The sequence below is a fragment of the Cervus canadensis genome, chromosome 1 (assembly GCF_019320065.1).
Source record: "Cervus canadensis isolate Bull #8, Minnesota chromosome 1, ASM1932006v1, whole genome shotgun sequence".
Taxonomy (NCBI): domain Eukaryota; kingdom Metazoa; phylum Chordata; class Mammalia; order Artiodactyla; family Cervidae; genus Cervus; species Cervus canadensis.
This window is the reverse complement of record NC_057386.1, coordinates 23285233-23310027: the sequence shown is the minus strand read 5'-3', so window position 1 is coordinate 23310027 and position 24795 is coordinate 23285233. Positions and strand designations below refer to the sequence as shown.

At 44.3% G+C, this 24795-nt stretch overlaps 2 protein-coding genes across 3 annotated transcripts; both read left to right on the top strand.

The window, feature by feature from the left end:
- The first annotated feature begins 257 nt into the window (after positions 1 to 257).
- LOC122444822 (gastric inhibitory polypeptide) lies at positions 258 to 5576 on the top strand. 2 transcript variants are annotated; one of them, XM_043473603.1, is made up of 6 exons: positions 258 to 283; positions 1112 to 1220; positions 2732 to 2878; positions 3435 to 3524; positions 4259 to 4360; positions 5437 to 5576. In XM_043473603.1, exons 2-6 carry the CDS (start codon positions 1129 to 1131, stop codon positions 5444 to 5446), a joined length of 441 nt encoding a protein of 146 aa, XP_043329538.1. In that variant the 5' UTR covers positions 258 to 283; positions 1112 to 1128; the 3' UTR covers positions 5447 to 5576. The 2 variants fall into 2 exon arrangements, with proteins under 2 accessions (XP_043329538.1, XP_043329451.1); XM_043473516.1 differs by having other exon boundaries at positions 264 to 304; positions 5437 to 5514.
- An 11518-nt stretch (positions 5577 to 17094) lies between these two features.
- Positions 17095 to 24700, top strand: SNF8 (SNF8 subunit of ESCRT-II). Its single transcript, XM_043470654.1, has 8 exons — positions 17095 to 17241; positions 17593 to 17643; positions 19633 to 19771; positions 20601 to 20705; positions 21303 to 21375; positions 22318 to 22459; positions 23369 to 23443; positions 24452 to 24700. Exons 1-8 carry the CDS (start codon positions 17188 to 17190, stop codon positions 24587 to 24589), a joined length of 777 nt encoding a protein of 258 aa, XP_043326589.1. The 5' UTR covers positions 17095 to 17187; the 3' UTR covers positions 24590 to 24700.
- Positions 24701 to 24795: the final 95 nt, after the last annotated feature.

The following is a 24795-nucleotide window of genomic DNA, read 5'->3' as shown; positions in this document are numbered from 1 at the left end:
CACTTAAGATACCCTGCCCACAGGTCAAGCCCAGACAGCAGATGGAGATTCCCAAATGTTAATCACCAATTAGCACAGTCCAAGTGGAAAGGACAACTTTATTATGTGTAAAATGGACTTAATGTGGCGGGAGCTGTGGGCTTAATTTCTTGAGATAAGATGCTTTTAGGCTAATCAGCAGATCAGTGATTCCTGAATATAAAGGAGCCAGGGCAAACTTTCCTGAGACAGGCTCTGAAGGGCCAGGAAGAAGGAGGAGAAGACCCCTGCTCTGTCCTTCTGGGCGAGCTGGAAAGGAAGCCTGGTAAGAGAGCAGCTGGGAAGGGGTGGCAATGGACGAGATGCTGGAGGGGGGTGGGTCTCGGCACCCCTGAGGTGTTCAGCACCCTAGCACTTTTCTTCTATACAAGTAATAAGAAGATGGTGCTAAGGGTTAATTTAACACCCAGGTGACAAGGTAGGAAGGCAGGGTCTTGCAGCCCACACATCTCTAGAGCTAGCTTTGGTGCTCAGGGCTTGGAAGCAAAGTTCTGCTGAAGTTGCCCTGCGGAAATGGGGCTCGCCCTTGGCAGAAGCATCAGACACCCCTGAGTGGGGACAGTGAAGTCTGAGAAGCGGAGGGGGCTCCTATTTGCGGTTTTCACTTTGGGCATGAGGGCTGCGATGATTTAGGTGACAGCCAACTTGAGAGCCTGAAGGCCAGCTGGAGACTCTGGAGGTGAGAACCTTACCAGTTCACATGCCCACGATGTCTAGCCATGGGGGCCAGGAAAGGGGGCCATCCAGACATACAAGCCTTCGCTGCGTTCTCCTGCCAGGATCGCCCCCCACTGCCCTCCTTCCTCCCTGTTTAGACTCCTCCTAAAACCCCCAAAACTGGTTCACCCTTGGCCAGGTTCCACACGCCTTCTAATGTCCCTTCTAACTTAATGCCAGCACCCCTCACCATCCCCAAGGTGTTTCTCCAGTGTCTTAGAAAAGCTCCAACTCCCAAGGCCTGGCCCCCAGCTTCCAGATTCCAGGCTCCAGGTCTCCTAAGCGCACCACCAAACTGGCTGCTCCTTCAGCACAGGGCTTCCTCTCACCCTTGTCCTTTTCTCTCTTATCTCAGGAAAGAACCCTTGGAAGATGTTGGCCATGAAGACCTTCTCCCTGCTTGTGGTGTCTCTGCTCCTGGCGGTGGTGCTGGGGGAGAAAGAAGAGGACCAATCCAAGCTGGGGTGAGAAGGAGGGGTCAGGTGTGGGGGCTGGGGGGATGATTGGGTTCTGGTTTTCAAGAGACAGGTAAGAAAGGGAGATATCCCAGGTCAAGAAGAAAGATGCTCAAGGGAAAGCCTTACAGTAATCAGAGTGCAGAGAGAGGCTAGAACCAGGGAGTATTTTTTACCAGCTACTGTTGCAGCTGGAGAGATTGCAGTTAAATCTCTGGAAGGACTTCTCAGCAGTGAAGTGTCTGAAGTAGATGATAGTATCTGCCTGATGAAAGCCTTAACTGCTCATTTATTTGTGCCTTTGATCAGATTTTATAGGAAGCTTCCTGTGTGCTCGGCACAAGGGATACACATGAAGAGTGGTCCACAAATACCACCTGTCCTCATGGCGCATATAGATCCAAGGGAAAGACAGAGACCCATCTAAGCAAACTTCAAACTGTCATGAGTGCTGTGAGGAGAGGCAGAGAAGGTTATGAGTGAATATAATAGGGGGAAGTATAGTGAAGGGCGGGGAAGCCTGGTGTGCTGCAGTCCATGGGGTTGCAAACAGTCAGACAGGACTTAGCGACTGAACACGCACACACTTAGTAGGGGACTCTGTGTGTTGGGGAGATCAAGAGAGACATGTCTGAGTAGAGTCAGGCCTTCTCAGATGCAAGGACAAACCATATGGCCCTATCAATTTGGCTGTGTAACTTTGAGGCACGACTGTCAGACACGTACAAGGAGAGACAACATCGTGTAGAAGTTAAAGACTGTAGACCTGGACCCAGACTAGCTGAGGGTAAGCCCTGGTCACGCTTATGCTGTGTGCTAAATTAATCTCTGCGTTGTGGTTTCATCACTCACCAAAGACATGTATGTCTACCTCCTACATAATGAATTTATGTATGAAAGGACTTGTAGAGGACCTGACTCATATGAAGTCCTGTTTTATAAGAGCTCACTATCATTAGGAAAAGCGAAAGTGAAGTTGCTCAGTTGTGTCCAACTCTTTGTGACCCCATGGACTGTAGCCTACCAGGCTCCTTCGTCCATGGAATTCTCCAGGCAAGAGTACTGGAGTGGGTTGCCATCTCCTTCCTCAGGGGATCTTCCTGACCCAGGGATTGAACCCAGGTCTCGTGCATTTCAGGCAGACGTTTTACCATCTGAGCCACCAGGGAAGCCCATTATTAGGAATCTGAGAACCAAATAACTGAATTGGGCGGCACCAGGACAGAAGGAGTGAAGGAGGGAACTGTGATTCAGACCTTGGGGATGAGGGGAACCCCTGATCTTTGCCCAGAAGCCAGAGCCTCACATACTGAGGATGCAGGAAGTGGGCTCTTGAGTTGAGGATAAAGTCCCAGAGGCTTGATGCATGGACAAGACGGTGACTCCATAAAAACTGACTCCCAAGAAATGGTCTGCTTCCTTTTCAAATGTTACCTGGTGGTGACAATCATTTATCTTTGCACTCTCTGCTCCTTCTATGGCACTCCGGTTTCCCTCTCTCGCCCCTTCCTGCCCCTCAGGTTCCACTCTAAGGCCAGTGACTCCCAGCCTCGAGCAACCAGGTATGCTGAGGGCACCTTCATCAGTGACTACAGTATCGCCATGGACAAGATCCGCCAACAAGACTTTGTGAACTGGCTACTGGCACAGAAGGGGAAGAAGAGCGAGTGAGTCGTGTGCACTCCCCACCCCCTGCTCCCTGTGCCCCGTGTGATGCACGAGTCCAGGGGGCCTTTCACTTAGGTGCTGATCGGGAGCTGAATTGCATGGCAGTCCTGCCTGGGCTCCTGGCCCAGGCAGCAGTATGGCCTGAGGGCAGGACGTGGGCAATTTTCTAATCCTTTTCTTCTAAGGGGAGGGGTCAGGGAAGGTGTATTGGGCTCAGAAAGGATCCCCAGGGGGCTGGGGATGAAGGCAGGGAAGCTGAACTGCTGCTGATGACTATTCGGTGGTGGCAGCTTCAGACTTTGGAAATAAGATGAGCTGATCTCATCGGTTTTCTCTTTGCAAAGTCTCTTTCCCTGCCTTTGCTGTTTGACCTGCATGGTAGCTTTTGAAAAGCTTTTCACTGGCAGCTGGAGACAAGCAGTTGGGAGGTTGACTGAAGAAAGAGGTGCCCTCTGCTCTTTGGGTTGAGGTACCAAATGGTTGGAGCTTCTTTGGACTGGAGAATATCTGGAATCGCCCCTGGCTTCACCTATTCCCTAATCTTTCTTTTACCAGCTGGAAACACAACATCACCCAGAGGGAGGCAGGGGCCCTAGAGCTGGCCCATCAGTCTAACAGGAAGGAGGAGGCAAAGGAGGAGCAGGGGTGAGTCGGCCCGAAGGGGAAGGGGTGGGGGTGGGGCCTTCGACTCACTCCCACCTCATTGTTCCCTTTCCCGGACTCCAGAGCAGGGCTAGGCCCCAGATAAGCATCCTCTTCTACCCAGAATTCAAAGAGGGGTCCTCACGGAGCTCCTGGAGATCAGCCCAAGCCTAAGGGAAGAGCCCAGGAGGAATGGGGGTGGGGGTCCTGGGAGGGGATTTGGGGCTAGAGTTTCTAAGACTGATGACTTAACGTGCAGTCACCAAGTCCAGGAGAGGCTCGATAGGGACCTCAGAAACTGGCTTCTCCCCTTTTGTCTGCTAAGCTTCAGGAAAGCTTTTATGGAACAAGGACCCTCCCAAGGGTAACCCTGAAATCAGTTACCCTGTCTCTGTAGGAAGCTAAGGAATTGACACAGATTATTCTAAACAGTGAACATTCCCAAAGTAATCTCTGGGGGGGTTGGAATACACTCTGGGAAACTTGTAGAGGTGGGTAGGTTGGATGTCTCCCACCAGAATTGTTTGTCTTTGCTTGTATGGAAGAGCCTATATTCCCTGGCCACAGATCTGGGCGGAGCTTTGAAAGCTGAGACAACTGAGAGGCAGCTGTGTTGACTTGCACATCCCCACCCCTGCCCCACCTTGTCCCACCACAGCGAGTCCCAGCCCCTGTATTTACTCTCTCTGGGTGGGGCCTGGGCTTAAGGGGCCTGCCAGAGGCTTTCTCCTTTGTAGCTCCCTACCCAAGAACCCCAGTGATGAAGATTTGCTAAAGCTTTTACTGATTCGAGAGCTGCTGGCCTGGATGGTGGATCAGATGGAGCTCTGCAGGCTCAGGTGGGAGTTTGGCAGCTTTGGGCATCTTGCATATTGGTTGCGAGCTCTCGCTCTGGAGTCAGACGTGGGTTCAGATCTTCACCCCAACACAGGCTGACAAATTACTTACACTCTCTGAAACTTGGCATTTTTGTGAAAGTCAGGGTTATTTAAACCACTTCATAGGATTTGGTGGGGTTTCAATAAGATAATGCTAGGAAAAGGCTGAGAGCAACATCTGCAGAATATTAAGAGTGGATTCCCTGGTGGCTCAGACGGTAAAGCGTCTGCGCGAAATGTGGGAGACCCAGGTTCGATCCCTGGGTTGGGAAGATCCCCTGGAGAAGGAAATGGAACCCACTCCAGTACTCTTGCCTAGAAAATTCCATGGGTGGAGGAGCCTGGTGGGCTACAGTTGCAAAGAGTCGGACACAACTGAGCGACTTCACTTTCAATGTTGACAGATGTTAGTACCATTTTCACTTCTTCCTCAGTTTCCTCCAGGTGAGATGCTGCTTTCACCTGCCCTACCCACCCAAAACCATACCATCCTCAGCTTTCCCTCAGTACTCTTGTGCCATGGCAACTTCTCAGTGATGAAACCCCTAGAGTTGGAGGAACGTTGCCCTTCTCTGTAGCTCCAGCTGGTCTCAGTAATCCTCAAATCCTCCTCCTCATCTAGGAAGTCTTTCAATTTATTGACATCATGTCTTAGAAGTAAGGGATGGCTCAAAACCATGGAGGGATCCAGACACTCGAACAGTGAGACAGGACATTCATTTAAGATGCAGACACCAAGGTGCAGAAACCAAAACAAATTCAGACTTCTGTGATGGGAAGTTGAGGGATTGAGGGAACAAATCTGGAATGGCTTCCTGTAAGAGGGTTAGAAGGACCCTATGTGGCCAGAACAATGGAGAAAAGAGTATGAGAAAATCTCCTTGGTAAAGTGGGTAACAGTCTCTGCACTTTTTGGAATAATTACCATTAGAAAAGCAATTTGGAGGTAGGAGGAGTTGAACTATGGCTGGGTGCCAGAATACACTTACTTTGCTGACTCTAAGCTGATATTCCCCTCCCCTCTCCACTCTGCACAGGTTTCAGTGACTCTGACCAAACCCAAGCTCAGAACTGGACTCTGCCCTTCATTTACTCAGCTCCTGCTTCAGTTCCACTCCAAGATACTCCAAAGAAACCAAACGAAGTTTAAGCTGAAATAAATGTTTGTGCTCATTGTCAAAACTTACTCACGTGTGTCTACTGATGACTAACTGGATGTCTGTCTCTGTGTGTACACTACTCAGTGAAAAGGAGGTATGGCTCTTACCTATCTGTTAATTCATTTGTTGTTTCCATGAACACTTACTGGAAAATTAACATGGGCAGGGATTATGCTTAACACTGGGTATATAGCAAGTATACACATTGTCCCCAAGGGGTTTACAGTCTAGTGATGGAGACATACCTTAATCTTTAAATATACAAACAGGGACTTCCCTGGTGGTCCAGGGGCTAAGACTGTGCACTCCCAAAGCAGGGGGCCCAGGTTTGCTCCCTAGTCAAGGAACTAGATCCCACAACTAAAGATTCTGCATGCAACAGAGAAGCCTCATAGATGGAGTAGGCAATCAGGAGGGTCTCTCTGAGAAAATGACGTTTAAGCTGAATGAGATTTTTTAAAATATTTATTTCTTTTTGGCTGTCCTGGGTCTTCCTTGCTGGGTGGGCTTTTCTCTAGTGGCTGTGTGTGGGGGCTACTCATCGCGGTGGCTTCTTTGGTTGCGGAGCACAGCCTCTGGGGTGCACGGGCTTCAGTGGCTGTGGCCTGTGGGCTCAGTCGCTATGGCTCCTGGCCCTGGAGCACAGGCTCAGTAGTTATGGCACATGTGCTCAGCTGCTTCACAGCATGTGGGATCTTCCCAGACTAGGGAATGAACCCATGTTTCATGCATTGACAGGTGGATTCTTTACCACTGAACCACCAGGGAAACCCTAAGCTGAGTGAGATCTGAAGGATAAAAAGGCCAAAAGGTGAAGAGAGACAGTAAATATTAGCCGGTAGTATTGTCATATGGCAAAATGGGCAACGGGGTGGAGAGAAGAGAATAAATGGAGACTGGGCAGGTAGGCAGAAGCAGGGCCTCAAAGGCCACATTAAAGCTTTGGGATTTTATCCTTAGTGTAAGCGCAGGTCCTTGAAGGAGTCTGAGCAGGGGGAAGTCAGAGAAGATCTATTTGTATCTCCAATCACACTGATGATGGTGAGAATTATATTGAGATGAAGAGGAATGAACATGAAATCCCTCTTGCAGGATTCCAGATTTCACACTAGGGAGATGGCAGGGAAGGTAAAGCAAAGTGGGAGAACTCAGTTTGTCCAAAAGTCAATACCTCTTTCTTTCTGTGTTTCAAGACTTTTCCACCTTGGTGTGCTGCCTTCTCTCACTGCCCTGCATCCACAGAAGGCAAGGCTGTCTCTCCTTCCCACTTAGTTTAGGTTATCTTTGCTAATGCCCCCCTCTCCCCTTGATCTAGTCATGTTTTAGCAGACTAGAGTCAAACACACCTAGATTCAAATCACTCTCTAGGTCTGTGACTTGGCAAGTTAGTTCCTCTCTCTCTGATGCTCAGTTTCTTGTCTGTAAAAAGATTAAAAAGTACTCACTTCATAGAGTTGAAGAATTTTAAGATGCTTGGCACAAAGTAACTTTTGTTATTATTATTCACACGTGAAACATCAATTTAAAAACATGGGGGTATTAGGACTTCTCTGGTGGTCCAGTGGTTAAGACTGCGCTTCTGGCTTCTGGTTGCTTCTGGCTTCTGGTTCAATATAGTCCAGTAGAAGGACGTGCACTCATCTCCTATAAAAAAAGCAACAAAATTGCAACTAGTTGTTGAACAACCATGGACAGGAGGACTCTGGACCCACCAAAAAAGATACCCCACATCCAAAGACAAAGAAGAAGCCACAACAAGAAGGTAGCAGGGTCACAATCATGGTAAAATCAAATCCCATACTTGCCAAGTGGGTGACCCACAAACTGGAGAACAATAATATCAAAGAAATTCTCCCACTGTTGTGAAGGTTCTGAGCCCCATGTAAGGCTTCCTAGCCTAGGGATCCAGCAAAGGGAATTTGGAAATTTCCAGGGAATCTGACTTTGAAGGACAGTGACATTTGATTACAGGACTTCTACAGGACTAGGGGAAACAGAGGCTCAACTCTTGGAGGGCACAAACAAAATCTATGTGCACCAAGACCCAAGGGAAAGGAACAGTGTGACCCCACAGGAGACTGAACCAGACCTATTTGCTAGTGTTGGAGGGCCTCCTGTGGAGGCAGGTTGGCAGTGATTCACCACAGGGATGGGACCCTGGCAGCAGCAGTCCTGAAAGCTGGTCCATGGCTTAAGTCCTCTTGGAGTTCGCCATTAACCCTACCACAGAGCCCAGAGACCCCAGGGCTGGGTGGCCTCAAACCAAAAAACTTACAGGGAGGAATCAACTTCACCCATCAAGAGGTAATTGGATTAAAGCTTTACTGAGCAAGGCCCTACCCACCAGAACAAGACACAGTTTCCCCCACATAGTCCCTCCCATCAGGAAACTTACACATTCACCAAAGGGCAGACAGAAGAAGTGAGAAGAACCACAATCTCACAGCAGTTAGAATGAAAATCACACCACAGAAAGTTAATCAAGATGAAAAAGTAGAGAGTTATGTCACAGATGAAGGGACAAGATAAGACCCCAGAAAAACAACTAAATAAGTGGAGATAGGCAACCTTCCAGAAAAAGAATTCAGAATGATAGTGAGGATGATCCAGGATCTTGGAAACAGAATGGAGAAGATACAAGAAATTTTTATCAAAGACCTAGAAAATGGTTCCCTGGTAGTTCAGACAGTAAAGAATCTGTCTGCAACGCAAAAGACGAAAATTTAATCCATTGGGTTGGGAAGATTCTCTGGAGAAGGGAATGGCTATCCACTCCAATATTCTTGCCTGGAGAATTTCACAGAGGAGCATGGTGGGCTACAGCCCATGTGGTCGCATGGACTATAGTCCATGGGGTGGGGTTGCAAAGGGTGGGACATGACTGAATGACTAACACTCAGAAGAACTAAAAAACAAACAGAGATGAACAATATATTAGAAGGAATCAACAGCAGAATAAATGAGGCAGAACAGTTAAGTGATCTGAAGGAAAGGATGGTGCGAATCACTACTGAAGAACAGAATATAGAAAAAAGAATAAAAAAAAAAATGAAGACAGCCTAAGAGACCTCTGGGACAACATTAAAGGCACCAACATTCGCATTACAGGGGTTCCAGAAGGAAAAGAGAGAGAGAAAGGACCTGAGAAAATATTTGAAGAGATAATAGCTGAAAACTTTCTTAACATGGGAAAGGAAATAGTCAACCAAATCCAGGAGGCACAGAGAGTCCCAGGCAGGATAAACCCAAGGAGGAACACACTGAGATATATAGTAATCAAACTGACAAAAATCAAAGACAAAGATAAAACACTAAAAGCAACAAGGGAAAAACAACAAATAAAAAGAAACTCCTGTAAGTTATCAACTGATTTCTCAACAGAAACACTACAAGCCAGAGGGAATAGCAAGATTATTTAAAGTGTTGAAAGGGAAGAACCTACAACCAAGAATACGCCACTCAGCAAGGAAAACTTTCCAGACAAGCAAAAGTTAAGGGAATTCAGCATCACCAAATCAGCTTTACAACAAATAATAAAGGAACTTCTCTAGGCAGGAAACACAAGAGAAGGAAAAGACCAACACAAAACAAACCCAAACAATTACCAAAATGATAATGTGCATGCTAAGTCACTTCAGTACAAGAGTACGACTCTTTGCGACCCACCAGCCTCCTCTGTCCATGGGATTCTTCAAGCAAGAATACTGGAGTGGGTTGCCATGTCCTCCTCCAGGGGATCTTCCTGACCCAGGGATCAAACACACGTCTCTTACATCTCCTGCATTGGTAGGCGGGTTCTTTACCCCTAGTGACACCCAGAGGACCAGGCTGCTGCTGCTGCTAAGTCACTTCAGTCGTGTCTGACTCCATGTGACCCCATAGACGGCAGCCCACCAGGCACCCCCATCCCTTGGATTCTCTAGGCAAGAATACTGGAGTGGGTTGCCATTTCCTTCTCCACCCAGAGGACCATACCTATAATTACCTTAAGTGTAAATGGATTAAATGCACCAGCCAAAAGACATAGACTGGCTGGGTGGATGAAAATATGTACATGGATGCCCTTGCACTTACAACACCACTTTACTTAACCCCCCAAATTGTATGTAACTATTTTATATTGTTAGGTTAATCATGTTTCCATTATGGCTTGCAACTGTAATTATCTTTTATTTTTTGCCTGACTATTGATTGTGAAAGTTGATAAGCATCTTTTACTATTGTAATTATGTAACTATTATTCACTTAATAGCACTGTATCATGACTGGCCAACAGAAAATGATAGAATTCTAAATCACTAAAACTACTATTTAATAGAAAAACCTGCAATCACTTTTTAAAATTCAGATGCATATCAGAATTATCTTGGAATTTTTTGAAAAATAGAAATGCCCAGGTATTGCTTTTTTTTCTTCAAAGCTCCAGATGTGTTTCTAATGAACAGCTATGTTTAAAAACAATTAGACTATATGATGATGTTTTACTTTTATCTAGTTTCACTTTTTCTATTTCATATTCAGTGTTCCCATTTAATTTAGTTTATGCTTTCTAATTTCTCCATCTCTTTTTTTTTTATGTTCTTTCTCAAGCCTTTATCAAGCATACTAGAAAAGTTTTTGTATTCATCAGTCAGTTCAATTCAGTCGCTCAGTCGTGTCCGACTCTTTGCAACCCCAAGGACCCCAGCACACCAGGTTTTCCTGTTCAACATCAACTCCCAGAGTTTACTCAAACTCATGTCTATCGCGTCAGTGATGCCATCCAACCATCTCATCCTCTGTTGTCCCCTTCTCCTCCCGCCTTCAATCTTTCCCAGCATCAGGGTCTTTTCCAATGAGTCAGTTCTTCAAATCAGGTGACCAAAGTATTGGAGTTTCACCTTCGGCATCAGTCCTTCCAATGAATACCCAGGACTGATCTCCTTTAGGATGGACTGGTTGGATCCCCATGTACTCCAAGGGACTCTCAAAAGTCTTCTCCAACACCACAGTTCAAAAGCATCAATTCTTTGGCGCTCAGCTTTCTTTAAAGTCCACCTCTCACATCCATACATGACTACTGGAAAAACCATAGCTTTGACTAGATGGATCTTTGTTGGTAAAGTAATGTCTCTGCTTTTTAATATGCTATGTTGGTTGGTTGTAGTTTTTCTTCCAAGGAGCAAGTGTTTTTTAATTTCATGGCTGCAGTCACCATCTGAAGTGATTTTGGAGCCCAAAAAAATAAAGTCTGTCACTGTTTCCATTGTTTCCCCATCTATTTGCCATGAAGTGATGGGACCAGATGCCATGATCTTAGTTTTCTGAATATTGAGTTTTAAGGCAACTTTCACTCTCCTCTTTTACTTTCATCAAGAGGCTCTTTAGTTCTTCTTCACTTTCTGCCATAAGGGTGGTGTCATCTGCATATCTGAGGTTATTGATATTTCTCCCGGCCATCTTGATTCCAGCTTGTGCTTCATCCAGCCTGGCATTTTGCATGATGTATCCTGCATGTAAGTTAAATAAGCAGTGTGACAATATACAGCCTTGATGTACTCCTTCCCCGATTTTGAACCAGTCTGTTGTTCCATGTACAGTTCTAATTGTTGCTTCTTGACCTGCATACAGATTTCTCAGGAGGCAGGACAGGTGGTCTGGTATTCCCATCTCTTTAAGAATTTTCCAGTTTGTTGTGATCCACACAGTCAAAGGCTTTGGTGTAGTCAATAAAGCAGAAGTAGATGTTTTTCTGGAATTCTCTTGCTTCTTTGATGATCCAGTTAGCAATTTGATCTCTGGTCCCTCTGCCTTTTCTAAATCCAGCTTGAACATCTGGAAGTTCACGGTTCATGTACTGTTGAAACCTGTCTTGGATAATTTTGAGCATTACTTTGCTAGTGTGTGAGATGTGTGTAATTGTGTGCTAGTTTGAACGTTCTTTGGCGTTGCCTTTCTTTGGGATTGGGATGAAAACTGGCATTTTCCAGTATTGTGGCCACCGCTGAGTTTTCCAGATTTGCTCGCATATTGAGTGCAACACTTTCACAGCATCATCTTTTAGGATTTGAAATAGCTCAACTGGAATTCCATCACCTCCACTAGCTTTGTTCTTAGTGATTCAAGTGGGCTTCCTAAGGCCCACTTGACTTCACATTCCAGGATGTCTGGCTCTAGGTGAGTGATCACACCATTGTGGTTATCTGGGTCATCTTTTTTGTATAGTTCTTCTGTGTATTCATATGTATACATAAATAATATATATAATATACATTTTGGAAAACTTACAATCTTTGCCTAGCTGAACAATTTATGACATTTTGATTCTACTTGTTCGACTTAATGTGAATAGAATGCTAGATTTCTAATTTATATTCATTCAAAACTTTCATATAGTTCCATGTATTTTGGTATCTAGTATTACTGATTAAAGTCTAGAAAGTTTATTATCTTACTGATTTAAGAAAAAATTTGAATGAGGCTTGAAACTTCGAATCCAATGCTGAGAATATAAAGAAATACTATGTTCCAAAAAAAAAAAAAGAAAATGGGAATTTAGACCATCAAGTTTCTGCACTTGGTCTTATGTCCCTGGATATTTTCCAATGTCTCCTAGTTTATAGTCTGTGGGAACTTGAATAGAATTTGTATCCTACTCTTCTGTGAAAACTGTATAAATCTTAATTATGTTGAACTGGTTCATAATGCTTTTCAGGTCTGCTATATCCTTCTACTTCTCTGTATATTCATTTTATTAATTCTTGAGAGTTTGATATTAAAACTCCAACTAAAAATCTTAATTTATCTACTTAAAAACTAATTTTAATATATAGTGGATCTATATATAAACTCGTTCTGTATTTTCCAAGTCTCCTGTACATGTTATCATATTTTCATAATTTAAAAAAACAAAACAAAAAACACTGTTTCCACTGCAGAGGTAAATGGTTTTATCCCTAGACAGGGAAGTTCTGCATGCTGCATGTGGGGCCAAAAAAACCCCCCACAAAACCCAAAGTATTAGTTTAAAATCAGGGACTGGCAAACTGGATTGCTTGAATGGCTGGGCTGGTAAACCAAATAAGCTAAGTGAGGAGCATGTAAAACAAGGGGAGATTGGGACTGTGAAAATGGGAAAGAAATGTGACCCTAAAGGCATTCTGATGACCAAATAAAACTCCTTGGAGAACTGAATTTGCCTGAGGGCTGCCAGCTTGCAATCTCTTCCGGTTGTAACATTTTGGGTTTCCTTTCCTTTAAACTCCTTGAGTTCAAATAAATAAATAAATAAACTCCTTGAGTTCTAAAAGTATGCATCACACAATTTAGAGCATGCCATTACTCAGAGGATATATTTTAGTGATTCTCCATGGTAGAGCTGACTGCACTGAGGAGGAGTTTGGATCTGTATTTCTGCAGTCTTGAGTGTCTCTGTGAGTCCATGAATCTGAAACGGTTACTTTAAAAAGTTTTGTACAACTGTCTTACTATGGGCCAGGCATTTGTGCTCAGTACTTGCTAAACATCATTTCTTTTTTCAACTTTTGGTGTGTTTTTTTTTTTTACTGTTTTTGTCCATACTAGTAAATATCAGTTTTAAAAATCATGGTGATCTCATTTAATTTAAAGCCTCATCACAATCCTTCAAGATAATGATAATGTAATAGCTGTTAACCATGCACTATACTGCCTCCATGAGGCAGAGAATTATAAGCCCATGCTCTAAGCCACTTTGCCCTAAGACCAGTGACTCACTAGTCACTTAAAGGAAGTGAGGGCATATGGGTTGGTCAGCATTCAGTGGTGTACTGGACCAAAGTGCTTCTAAGAGCATTATGAAATTGGCAGTAATTTTGTGAGCAGGTTGCAAAAGCACTGATAGCTTGCAACAATAGCTTGAAAGGGCATACTGAGAGTATTTACACTATGGAAATTGGCAAATGCTATAAATCAGAGCATCTCTCTTCCAACCTAGAGAGGTGATTATTTACCAGTACGTTACTGGTCAACAAACTTTCTCTTATAGAGAACAATGTGTCTGAGGAAGGAAATAAGCATGTCTGCTCATGGGTGCCAATGAAGTTTATCAAGGGCCAATGTGTGTACTTCAAGAAGTATGTGTACATTTGAGGGTGCAGGTGTGCTAAGTCTCTTCAGTCACGTATGACTCTTTGCGACCCTATGGACTGTAGCCTGTCAGGCTCATCTGCCCATGGGGATTCTCCAGGCAAGAATACTGGAGTGGGTTGCCATGTCCTCCTCAGGGTATCTTCCCAACCCAGGGTTCACTTCAGTTCACTCAGTCATGTCCAGCTCTTTGCGACCCCATGAACCGCAGCACGCCAGGCCTCCCTGTCCATCACCAACTGTCGGAGTCTACCCAAACCCATGTCCATTGAGTCGGTTATGCCATCCAGCCATCTCATCCTCTCTTGTCCCCTTCTCCTCCTGCCCTCAATCGTTCCCAGCATCAGGGTCTTTTCCAATGAGTCAACTCTTCCCCTGAGGTGGCCAAAGTATTGGAGTTTCAGCTTCAGCATCAGTCCTTCCAATGAACACCCAGGACTGATCTCCTTTAGGATGGACTGGTTGGATCTCCTTGCAGTCCAAGGGACTCTCAAGAGTCTTCTCCAACACCGCAGTTCTCTGAAGCAATGAGTGTGAGTGAGGGGGTCAGCCTGTACATGTTAAGGAGTCACAGAGTGAAAAACGAGGTCGGTGTGTCTAGATGGCGTCAGTGAGGATCTAAAGGACTGAGTTTTTTGTGTTAAGCAGTGGCATAGTAAGAATATGAAAATATGAGGTCAAAATCAACGTGTGTATGTATGAGGTTAACGTGTTTTTCATAGTCGGGGTGGGTACGTAAAATGGAGGACTGAGTGTGTATGAAAGGGTGTCAAATATATGTGTTGGAGGGGACAAATCTGTGTTTGTGAAAGTAAGTTTGTGTTTAAGGGGGCTTATGTTCTATATTCAGTATCTGAGGGTATGCATCAGAGTGAACCTAAAGGTAGGACTATGATAGCCTGAATAACTGTTTCAGCCTTAGTCCTTGAATCTATTAACATTACATTCTGCTTCAAAAGAAAGGAAAACACAAAATAACAGTGCTAACTATTTTTAGCAAGATAGAGCATTATTTCTCTACGTAGAGGCAGGTAGCCTAGGGCTGGTGTGACAGCTTGTTCCATGAAATCCTCAGGGACCTAGACTCTTTGGACTCATGGCTCCCCCATCCCTCAGGGCCCCAACTGCCAACTAAATATCCTGCCACCTATCTCTGCTCCCATCCTCTTTTATTTCCTGAGGCTGTGCCGCGTGGCATGCACAATTTTAGTTCCCGATCTGTACCGCCTGAATTGGGAGCAGAGAGTCTTAACCACTGGACTGCCAGGGAAGTCCCTGCTCCCATCCATTTTTTTTTTTTTTTTTGCTGCGCTGGGTCTTCATTGTGGCACCATGGGCTTCTTTTGTTGTAGTGCAGAGGCTCAGTTGCTCTGCAGCATCTAGGATCTTAGTTCCTAACCAGGGATGGAACCTGCATCTTCCTCTTTGCAAGGTGGATTCCTAACCACTGGACCACCAAGGAAGTCCCTCACATCCTCTTTTTATCCTTTTACTTGAAACCACTCTGGTAACATTAGTCACATTCACGGTTTTGCCTTGACATGTAGCCCAGCCCATATTTTTCCGTAGAACTTCAAACCAGTACATCTGAATGACAATTGGCCATTTCTCCTATGATGTCACACAAACCTCAATTTCAGTATTTTCAAAACCACTCAGTTATTTCCTCAACTTCATCTTGTAGTCTATTCTACCTCTTTGAATGGCACCACCCTGTTGCCTAAGCCAGCAAACTGAACATCCTGCTAAGTTTTCCCACCCACTCTGCCCCCATCTCAGGCTTCCCTGGTAGCTCAGCTGGTAAAGAATCTGCCCACAATGTGAGGGACCTCTAGGTCGTAACAATCTGCTGGAGAAGGGATAGGCTACCCACTCTAGTATTCTTGGGCTTCCCTGTTGGCTCAGCTGGTAAAGAATCCACCTGCAATGCAGGAGACCTGGATTCAATCCCTGGGTTGGAAAGATCCCCTGGAGAAGTGAACAGCTACCCACTCCAGTATTCTGGCCTGGAGAATTTCACAGACTGTATAGTGTGTGGGATCACAGAGTCGGACACGACTGAGCGACTTTCACTCACTGCCCCTGTCTGATCAGTTTTACCATCCCACCTTGATACGTCCTGAATTTGTCCCATTCTCTCTATCCTTACTGCCACCATCTTAGTTCCCCCCTTACCATTTATTCTTTGGACTGCTACAACTGACTCAAAAATTAAGTCTAGGTTGCCATTAATTTTCCTGTAACAAAAATTTATTACTACTGCCTGACTTAAGAAACCTCCAAAAAAAACAAAAAAAAAAAAACCAAAAAAACAAACAAAACCTCCATTGGCTCCTCCAAACCTCTACTGGCTCCTCCTTTGCAAGACTCAATAATGTTACGGAAATCACCTACTTAAAAAAAAAAAGTGAAAGTATTATTCGCTTAGTTCTGTCTCCCTCTGCTACCGCAAGAACTGTAGCCCACCAGGCTCTTCTGTCTATGAGATGTTCCAGGCAAGAATACTGGAGTGGGTAGCAATTCCCTTCTCCAGGGGATCTTCCTGACCCAGGGATCAAACTCAGGTCTCCTGCGTTACAGGCAGATTCTTTACCACCTGAGCCACAAGAGAAGCCCTTGGAAATCACCTATGGAGCTTTTTAAACAGAGAGGTGATTCTATCACAGACCTGATGAATAACAAACACAGCTGATATTCATGTGCCAGGCATTGTACTAAAAGCTTTGTTATATATTTTCTGGCTTATTTCTCATAATTCATGAGTAGCTATTACTCTTTCACAACTGTGGATGGAACAAAAGTGATTAAGGTATTTGCCTGAAGTTCCCTGGTGGCTCAGCGATAAAGAATCCGCCTGCCAATGCAAGAGACACGAGTTCCGTGGGGAAGATCCCCTTGGAGAAGAAAATGGCAACCCACTCCAGTAAATCCCTTGGACAGAGGAGGCTGGCCGGCTATGGTCCATGGGGTCTTAAGAGTAGCACACGACTCAAGAGACTAAACAACAACTGGATCATATGTAGTGGAAGCTACGAGCTAGGTAAACTAATTCCACAGTCCAAGTTCTTAACTATAAGGCCTTCCCCAGTCAGAAGCTCTGAATGATTCCAAAAGGTAAACCTTATTAGCATAGAATAGATCGTTGTCTGCTTAATACGGAATCCTTGGCGTCCAACTCAGCGAATGGTACTCAGCAGACAGCCAATAAACAGTGGCGGACCTCCACTTGGAAGCCGGGGTGGCAGTTGAGGACGGTCACAGGAAGTTAAGAGGATCCGAGGAGTACACGTGGGTAGGAGCACCCGGCCGCAGTTTTGCAGCTCCTTCCCGGCGCAAGAGGCGGGGCCGCTCGGCCCCTGGCGGTGGGCGATCTCTGCCCCCGCAGCCGGAAGTCTTGACGTAACTTCCGTCGCGCGAAGATGACGTATAACACGCGCTTCCGCGTCAGGGAGCCGGTGGCGGATCCCGGGACGTGGAGACCCGGGGTCCCGGCAGCGGGGCGGCCCGCGGGCCACGGCGGGGATGCACCGTCGTGGGGTGGGAGCTGGCGCCATCGCCAAGAAGAAGCTTGCCGAGGTGAGGGGAAGAAGGCGGGCCCACAGCCACCCCTGACTCGCGAGAGACAAATCTCTCTGAGCAGAGCTCTATACCCTCAAATAGCCTCCAAAGAATTTGACGCGGGCTTCTTGGATCCCAGGGAGCTGAGTTTCTCCAGCTCCCGGTGGATTGGAATGTCACTATCCCCAGAACCATCAGTCCTTTCCCCCACGTCCCCCAGTTTGATTACAAGGGAGTCGTCTGTTCCCTCCTCTCCCTAAGAAAAACCATTTGCGAGACCCTCCTTTTTTCATACTTCTGCGGAGGCAATACAAGTGGGAGCCCGCAGCATCCATTCTCTCAACTCATCCTGGTCTCTTTGCCTGACAGGCCAAGTACAAGGAGCGAGGGACTGTCTTGGCTGAGGACCAACTGGCCCAGGTGAGTAGGTTGGAGGGCTCCAGGTAACAAAGGAGATACCATAAGGCTGGGCAGGACTCCTCTGATATAAACCAGACTGTTTGGATCAACCAAAAATAGGGCATTTGGCAAATCCTGATTTCTGTGCTGCTCAGATCATTTAGGTGACTTGCTAATAACAACGATAGCTGACATCTTTGAATGATTACCTACTTTTAGCATCCCAGGCATATGTCCATTTTCTTTAGGTACACTGTCTTGTTCATTCCTTTTGACAGTTCTATCAGGAAAGAACTCTGTTCTTTGCAGTTTAGAATTGAGGGCACTGAGGTGTTAAGTGCTTTATCCAAGGTTACATAGATAGTAAGTGGTAGAAGATTTCTCTTGGTAAGTAAGTGGTAGAAAACTTCAGCCATGTCAGTGGCTGAAGATTTCCTACTGTGTGAATGCTTCAAAATTGATTATTAGACGCGTCTTTGATTTGCATCTTTTGAGTTTTTACTTTAAATGCCAAAGAATAACATGGAAATATTGCCTAACCTCTGACACCCACCACCATCACATCTAGGTGCGTACCAGAAGTGTGTGACAGTAACGACGGTGTGGTTCCTGCAGTTTCCTTCTCTAGTACTTCCCTTTTCTGTACATGCCCTCTAGTGTACTCACTTATTTTTCCTGGTGAAGAAAAGGAGGCAGTGAGGCAGGGAAATGGGGCCCTTGAACTGAGGAAAGAAGGTAGACACAAGCTGTGCTCTTCCAAAGGTCCCACTCATAGAGGGAGATAACATGCAGGAATCAACTGGAAATGGTGACTATAATAACATGTAAATTTTTAATAGGAGAAAATGAGATGCTGGGCCAGGAGTGGTTATTCTTGGTGGCTTGTAGATAAGCTTTGTTAATTAGGCAAAGAGAAGGAGTAATGCAAATAGGAAATCAGAATATCCCCTGAAGCTAAAAAGAATGTAGCTTTAGAATGTAATGTGGTAGACTAGACTCACAACCATTCCTCAGAGATTCTTTATCCTGGGTTAGCCTCAAGGAGGTCCTTAACCCACAGATTGATTCAACAACACACCTGATTCATGCCAGGCTTCCATACTCTCCTATATAGCTTTTCTGCCAGTTGCTGAAGATTTCCCACTGTGTGAATGCTGCAAAATTGATTATTAGGTGCATCTTCAATTAATTAATTTCATTAGATTTTTAAATAAATTTTATTTTATATTGGAATATAGTTGATTTACAATGTTCTGTTAGATTCAGATGTATAGCATGTTGAGTCAGTTACATATATATCTATTCTTTTTCAGATTCTTTCCCCATGTAGGTCATCATAGAATATTGAGTAGAGTTCCTTATGCTATACAGTAGGTCATCGTTTGTAGGTCCTTCAGTTTAATAACATTTTCCCCCCCCCCCCCCCCCCCCCCCCCCGGAAAAGAAAAGCACTTGCAACATGTTATATAATAAGAGTTGTTAGGAGAGTAAATCCTAAGAGTTCTCATCACAAGGAAAAACATTTTTTTCTCTTTCTGTAATTTTCTATCTGAATGATAGATGTTCACAAAACTTAACTATGATCATTTCATGATGTATATGAGTCAGATAATTATGTCATATAATGCTGTATATACAGTGCTGTAAGTCAATTTTATCTCAATAAAACTGGAAGGAAGTGAATGAATGAGTAAATAAAAATTTTTTAAAAAAGAAAGAATGGGAAAGAAAGAATTGTTAGATGCATACTGACTTTAGAACAGAAACACATAGGGAAAAAATGTGTATTTTAGAATTGAAGCAGCATTACAGCATCTTGTTTCTGTTATAGCAGAACTGTGAAGAAGAGGCAGGGAAAAAAGGGAAGGGAACAGTTAACAGTATAATGGTAGTCCTGAAGACAGTAGGTTATTTCAGCCTTTGCCATGCCACTGGCCCAGGGGCCTACTCTTGGCATTCAGTTATCACTTGTTTGGGTTGCCCCTAACCTTCCCCTTGTTCATCCTGCAGATGTCAAAGCAGTTGGACATGTTCAAGACCAACCTGGAAGAATTTGCCAGCAAACACAAGCAGGAGATCCGGAAGAATCCTGAGTTCCGGGTGCAGTTTCAAGACATGTGTGCCACTATTGGAGTGGATCCTCTGGCCTGTAAGGAATCCGTAGGGGTGCGTTGTTCTAGGGTTGCTAAGGGACAGAGCTCACCTAATTGTCATCACTATTGCTGGAACATCTTCTGTAAAGGCTTACAGGGAGATCTAGAGGATGTTATCTATAGGGAGTACCTAGCAGGATGACTGTCCAGTTTGATGGGAACAATGGAGAGTTTGGAGTGCAGGCTGAGTGGACAGTGTACATGATCTTCCCTGGAATGATGTGCTCTGGAATTTTTTTATGACTATTTTTTCCCTTTATTAAAAAAAAATGTATTTAGTTTTGATAAAAGTGGTATGTGTTTCAGTTAGTCAACAAAGAAAATAAAAGGAGAAAGTAAAAGTCTTTTGACCCTGCCCGTTATTGCAGAGATAAAGTATGGTTAAGGTATATTTACTTTCTAGACACCTTCATCATATTTATACATTATTTTTTAAAGATATATGGGGTTATGCTGTAATTACTACTTTATAACCTGCATTTTTTACTCAATAAAATATCTTCAGTGGATTTTTGAATGCCATGTCTGCTTATTCTTTCTCTTAGCTTTGTCTAGACCATATGTCCCATTATATTTCACTCTGTATATCCTGAGCCAGACATAGCAGCCAAATAGAACTGCTTTTTATATTGCCCACCTTTAAAACTTTCTGAACCTGTTGTTTAGTAGGAATAACCAAGAGTCAGATTGTATTGAGCATCCTGAGTCCAGAAGGGCTTAACACTGGGCAGAGAAGACTTCCCATAGAGTAGATGTTTTAATCTAGCTTTGAAAGAAAAAGTTATAACTAATAAATAACCTAGCTTTTGTCTTTTTGTCTTTTAGCTGGAAAAGGATTTTGGTCTGAGATGCTAGGCGTGGGAGACTTCTATTATGAGCTGGGTGTCCAGATTATTGAAGTGTGCCTGGCCCTGAAGCACCGGAATGGAGGTGAGGGTGGCTGAATGGAGTCCTGTGGACTGGACTTTGGGCTTCTCTGAGAGGGAAAAAAAAATGTTGAAAAATGATTTTTCCTGTCTGGCAGTCTGCAGGCCAATAGGGTCTTGAGAAGCTGTTTGGTCCTGAGAAGCACATGAGTGCTTCATGCAGTTGAGTTCATGGCTGGTCTCCATGGCCAGCGGTAAACATGAATGATTCTCTCTATTCTCCAAAGGTCTTTGGTCAGGAAAGCTTAGCCCCTAGTTGTTACAGAACATATAGGGAGGTAGAAAATAGGCCTTTCCCTCGATAGATGATATGTCTGGGTTATGATTTTCTCCTTAGTAACGGTAGGCCTGCTCTGCTTCTCCAAGGTGTGTTGATGCCAACTGAGTCTCTTTGCTCCCCAAAATGTGACCTTCAAAATTGTCATCCAGTGGTGTCATCTTAATAAGCATACTGAATGGTCTTAAAGCTTAAAACCAGTTAGAAATCATTCGCTGTAGACACAGCCTTGGTGTCAAGAGAACAGTTTTTCAGATATGATGCTGACTTTTTTAAGTCATAAAGGTAATCCTTCAACTGCTTTCTGTCCCCCCTCTCCAATAGGTCTGATAACTTTGGAGGAACTGCATCAACAGGTGTTAAAAGGAAGGGGCAAATTCGCCCAGGATGTCAGCCAGTAGGTTTTGTCTTCCAACCTCTTGGGAGTATAGAAAGGTCTTTAAAAATCAGGTGGAAATCTTTTCTTCTGTTTGTAGGTCTAGGCTAGTTTAGAAATCTTTTTTATTCCTCTTTATGATCAGAAGAAACGTTTTTATTTTAGAAAACTGAAAAGAGATAAAAAAAAAAAAACCAAACCACCCATTGTTTCTCAGCTGAGAGATTATTACTATTAAACATTTTGATTGATTTTCTCCTAAGCATGCATAAATACGTGAATGTGTGTGTATACACGCACATTTTTTTTAAACATACTTGAGGTGGTGTATACTCTTGATGTTATTTGTGGTCAAGGAGATTAGAGCAGGCACTGAGAAAGGCTGGGGAAAGGAGTTGAGCTCAGAAGATGGGGTCTAAATTGCCCTGGTTCACTAGCCTTTATGCATGACTCCAATTTGAGAAAAGGTGAAAAAAGCTAATCAGTTTGTAGACTGCCTATGTGGTCTGCACATTTTCAGATGTGGATTTTCTTCTCTAATTTCACTTGTCAACTAAGAAATCAGAAAATCTAACACTGCTGGGTCTGAATTTCCAAATGGCAGTAATCAGTTGGGTTGCCCCCTTTAAAATAGATAAGCATTCTGTATTTTGCCATAGTTCACACTACTCCCTATTAAGTTCAGCTCGCTTATTCACATTTCCTGATGGGCTCCTAGAAGCAAGTTTTTATCTCTGGTGTTGGAATGGCTTGCTGAATGGAAAGCCTGACTCCTCTACCATCTCCCTTGAATGTCCAGGCACCATTTGGTGCACATTAACCCTTCCTTTTTACCGATGTAGTTAAATGTTGTGCAGACTTGGGAGTCTTCCATCAGGGTATCCTGCCTAGGGCAGAGCTGAAACTGCACTGTTGCTAGGACTGGTCTGCCAGGGATCTTTACGCAGCTGTTCCTCACCTCAGAGACGACCTGATCAGGGCCATCAAGAAACTAAAGGCACTCGGCACTGGCTTCGGCATCATCCCTGTGGGTGGCACTTACCTCATTCAGTCTGTTCCTGCTGAGCTCAATATGGATCACACTGTGGTGCTGCAGTTGGCAGAGGTACTGGTGTGCCTTCTGAGTGTGTGTGTGTGAGTGCGTGTGCATGCATGTACATGGCAGTCTGGGAAGGTATTTTCTGATGTCCTCCCCACCGTCACTCGTGCCTTTTGCTGCAGCTGTCTAATGGATGCACTACTCAGACCTGTGCTTATTTAGCAGATGTTTATTGAGCAGCTACAGTGCAAAGCACTGGGCCAGGCTGTAGGGGCAAATAAACATGGGTATCACATAGTTCCTGCTCTCAAAGAGCTTACATTCTAGTGGAGGAGTAGACAGACATGCAGACCACTAACTGAATATCCTTGGTGAACAGATTTTTTTGATGTCTCTGTAAAACTACTTTATGGATTCTTTGAAAAAAATTTTTAATCTTGTTTGCCATCCTCCTGTTCCTTAATAGTGCCTTAAGCTGTACCGTCTTCCTGCAGATCCTTATCACATGTTTAAGGAAGACATGTTCCGTTTTCTCAGTGCTGTAGTGTAGACTAGAACTGAGCAAGGGAGGGAGGGGGCTTTTCTGGCTTGGGGAATGATTCGGGTGAGGCTGGACAAGGGCTGAATTCTTAATTATTTTAGATTATGATCAGTTTTGATGATCATCATTCCTTCCTATCAGTTAATCATTCTGAATCTTTCTTTGCCATACTCTCGAGTTCTCTGTAAAAGTCTACATTAATATTTAGTACCAGGGATTCTACTTAAGACTGAGCACCTCAGTCTGCCTACCTCTGTCATCCTGAAAATCACTTCTTACTTCTGCCGGGACCTCTAAACTTTCTTTTCTGTGCTCCCTTAGGCTTTACCCAAGGGCAGGTCCCCCTCCTGTCTGGATAAATTACTTGTCCCTGGGCAGATGCTGGATTCTAAGGGAAAGCACACACTTAACTCATTCCCTGTTCCTTCCTTCAGAAAAATGGCTATGTGACTGTCAGTGATATCAAGGCCAGTCTTAAATGGGAGACGGAGCGAGCGCGGCAAGTGCTGGTACGTGACTTTTGGAATGGCTGAGAAAAGATGGGCCCCCAGATGGGAGGAGGTGGGTAGACAGGTACCACTCAGGCAAGGGCTGCAGCTTCTAACTTGTTGCTTTGAAGGCTGCTGCTACCACACAGAAGTAATCCCAGTGTTTCTCTGCAGATGGCACAGAGAGGTAGAACTCACAAAGGAGGGGGCTTCAAACACTGGCACATGGGTACAGCCAGCCTGCCACTGGGGAGTCACCAACACCTTCTCATGACCTGTAGAGCCTGGTCAGACGGTTAATGTGGTTTGACTGAAATTAATAGTTGATATACAGTGAAGGAACTATTAACTAATGATATTACATTTCTATGATTAGTGCATTTATATATAGTTTTATATATACAAGTTTCCTGGTACTAATGAAAGACTAATGTGAAGAGAGAGTAGCATGAACATGTAGGATCCCTGGCTTTCAATATCCTTACCCGGGCAGTTAAACTAAAGACTTAACTTCATCTGTGAAGTGGGGATGACATAAACATTTGTTTAATAATATTGGGTCAAACAAACCCATGTGGAGCATATTTCCAGTTACAGGAACTATGAGTCCATTCTAATACAGACTTTCCATTAACTTCTCCGGAAGGGTTTCCCTGTCTTGTAGCTGTCTGTTACTCAATAAGTTAACTGAAAGTTAGTGATCTCCATTTTGTTTTTGGGAATGGAGTCAGTGATTTACTCAAGGCCATGTAGCAAATGTTTCTGTGGCCCTACCTTCCTTCCACAACATCCCCCTTTGTCATGATCCTCTTTCCCAGCAGCACAGATTAAGCAACTTGTAGTATTTCTCACACAGTGGGCAAAGATCTAGGTTAAACACATCATTCCAGTTTGGCTGTGTGGATATGTGAAGGCACTCTTGTAGATTTAGTTTGAAAACCCTACTGAAGCCAAGATAGGTTTGAGGATTATATACCCTACTTTGTGGAAACTCCCCTTTCTCAACTGACTTTTTCCTTTTTCCACCAGGAACACCTGCTGAAGGAAGGGCTGGCTTGGCTGGACCTGCAGGCCCCAGGGGAGGCCCACTACTGGCTTCCAGCTCTCTTCACAGACCTCTACTCCCAGGAGATTACAGCAGAGGAGGCCAGAGAAGCGCTTCCTTGACTGGGAATGAAGTGGGCACAGCAACAGGCAGGGAGAAGAGGGAGGAGCTGGTGGTGAATAAAACCTGGACAACTTTGTTTTAAAAAAGAACCAAAAAAACCCCACCAAAAATTCCAAGTTTTTTTCTTCCCCCAATATTCTTCATTCATTACTTTATTATTTTGTTAAAGTGCCTTCACATTGCATTTTTATTGGAGAAAACCTTG

What these genes read in the sequence shown, in the direction of transcription:
- LOC122444822 (XM_043473603.1), top strand. Translation starts at nt 1,129, where the DNA reads ATGTTGGCCATGAAGACCTTCTCCCTGCTTGTGGTGTCTCTGCTCCTG. An exon ending in CAGAAGGGGAAGAAGAGCGA is followed by an intron (nt 2,879 to 3,434) that starts GTGAGTCGTGTG and finishes TTCTTTTACCAG; the next exon opens with CTGGAAACACAACATCACCC. An exon ending in GAGGCAAAGGAGGAGCAGGG is followed by an intron (nt 3,525 to 4,258) that starts GTGAGTCGGCCC and finishes TCTCCTTTGTAG; the next exon opens with CTCCCTACCCAAGAACCCCA.
- SNF8 (XM_043470654.1), top strand. Translation starts at nt 17,188, where the DNA reads ATGCACCGTCGTGGGGTGGGAGCTGGCGCCATCGCCAAGAAGAAGCTT. An exon ending in CCAAGAAGAAGCTTGCCGAG is followed by an intron (nt 17,242 to 17,592) that starts GTGAGGGGAAGA and finishes TTTGCCTGACAG; the next exon opens with GCCAAGTACAAGGAGCGAGG. An exon ending in AGCGAGCGCGGCAAGTGCTG is followed by an intron (nt 23,444 to 24,451) that starts GTACGTGACTTT and finishes TTTTTCCACCAG; the next exon opens with GAACACCTGCTGAAGGAAGG.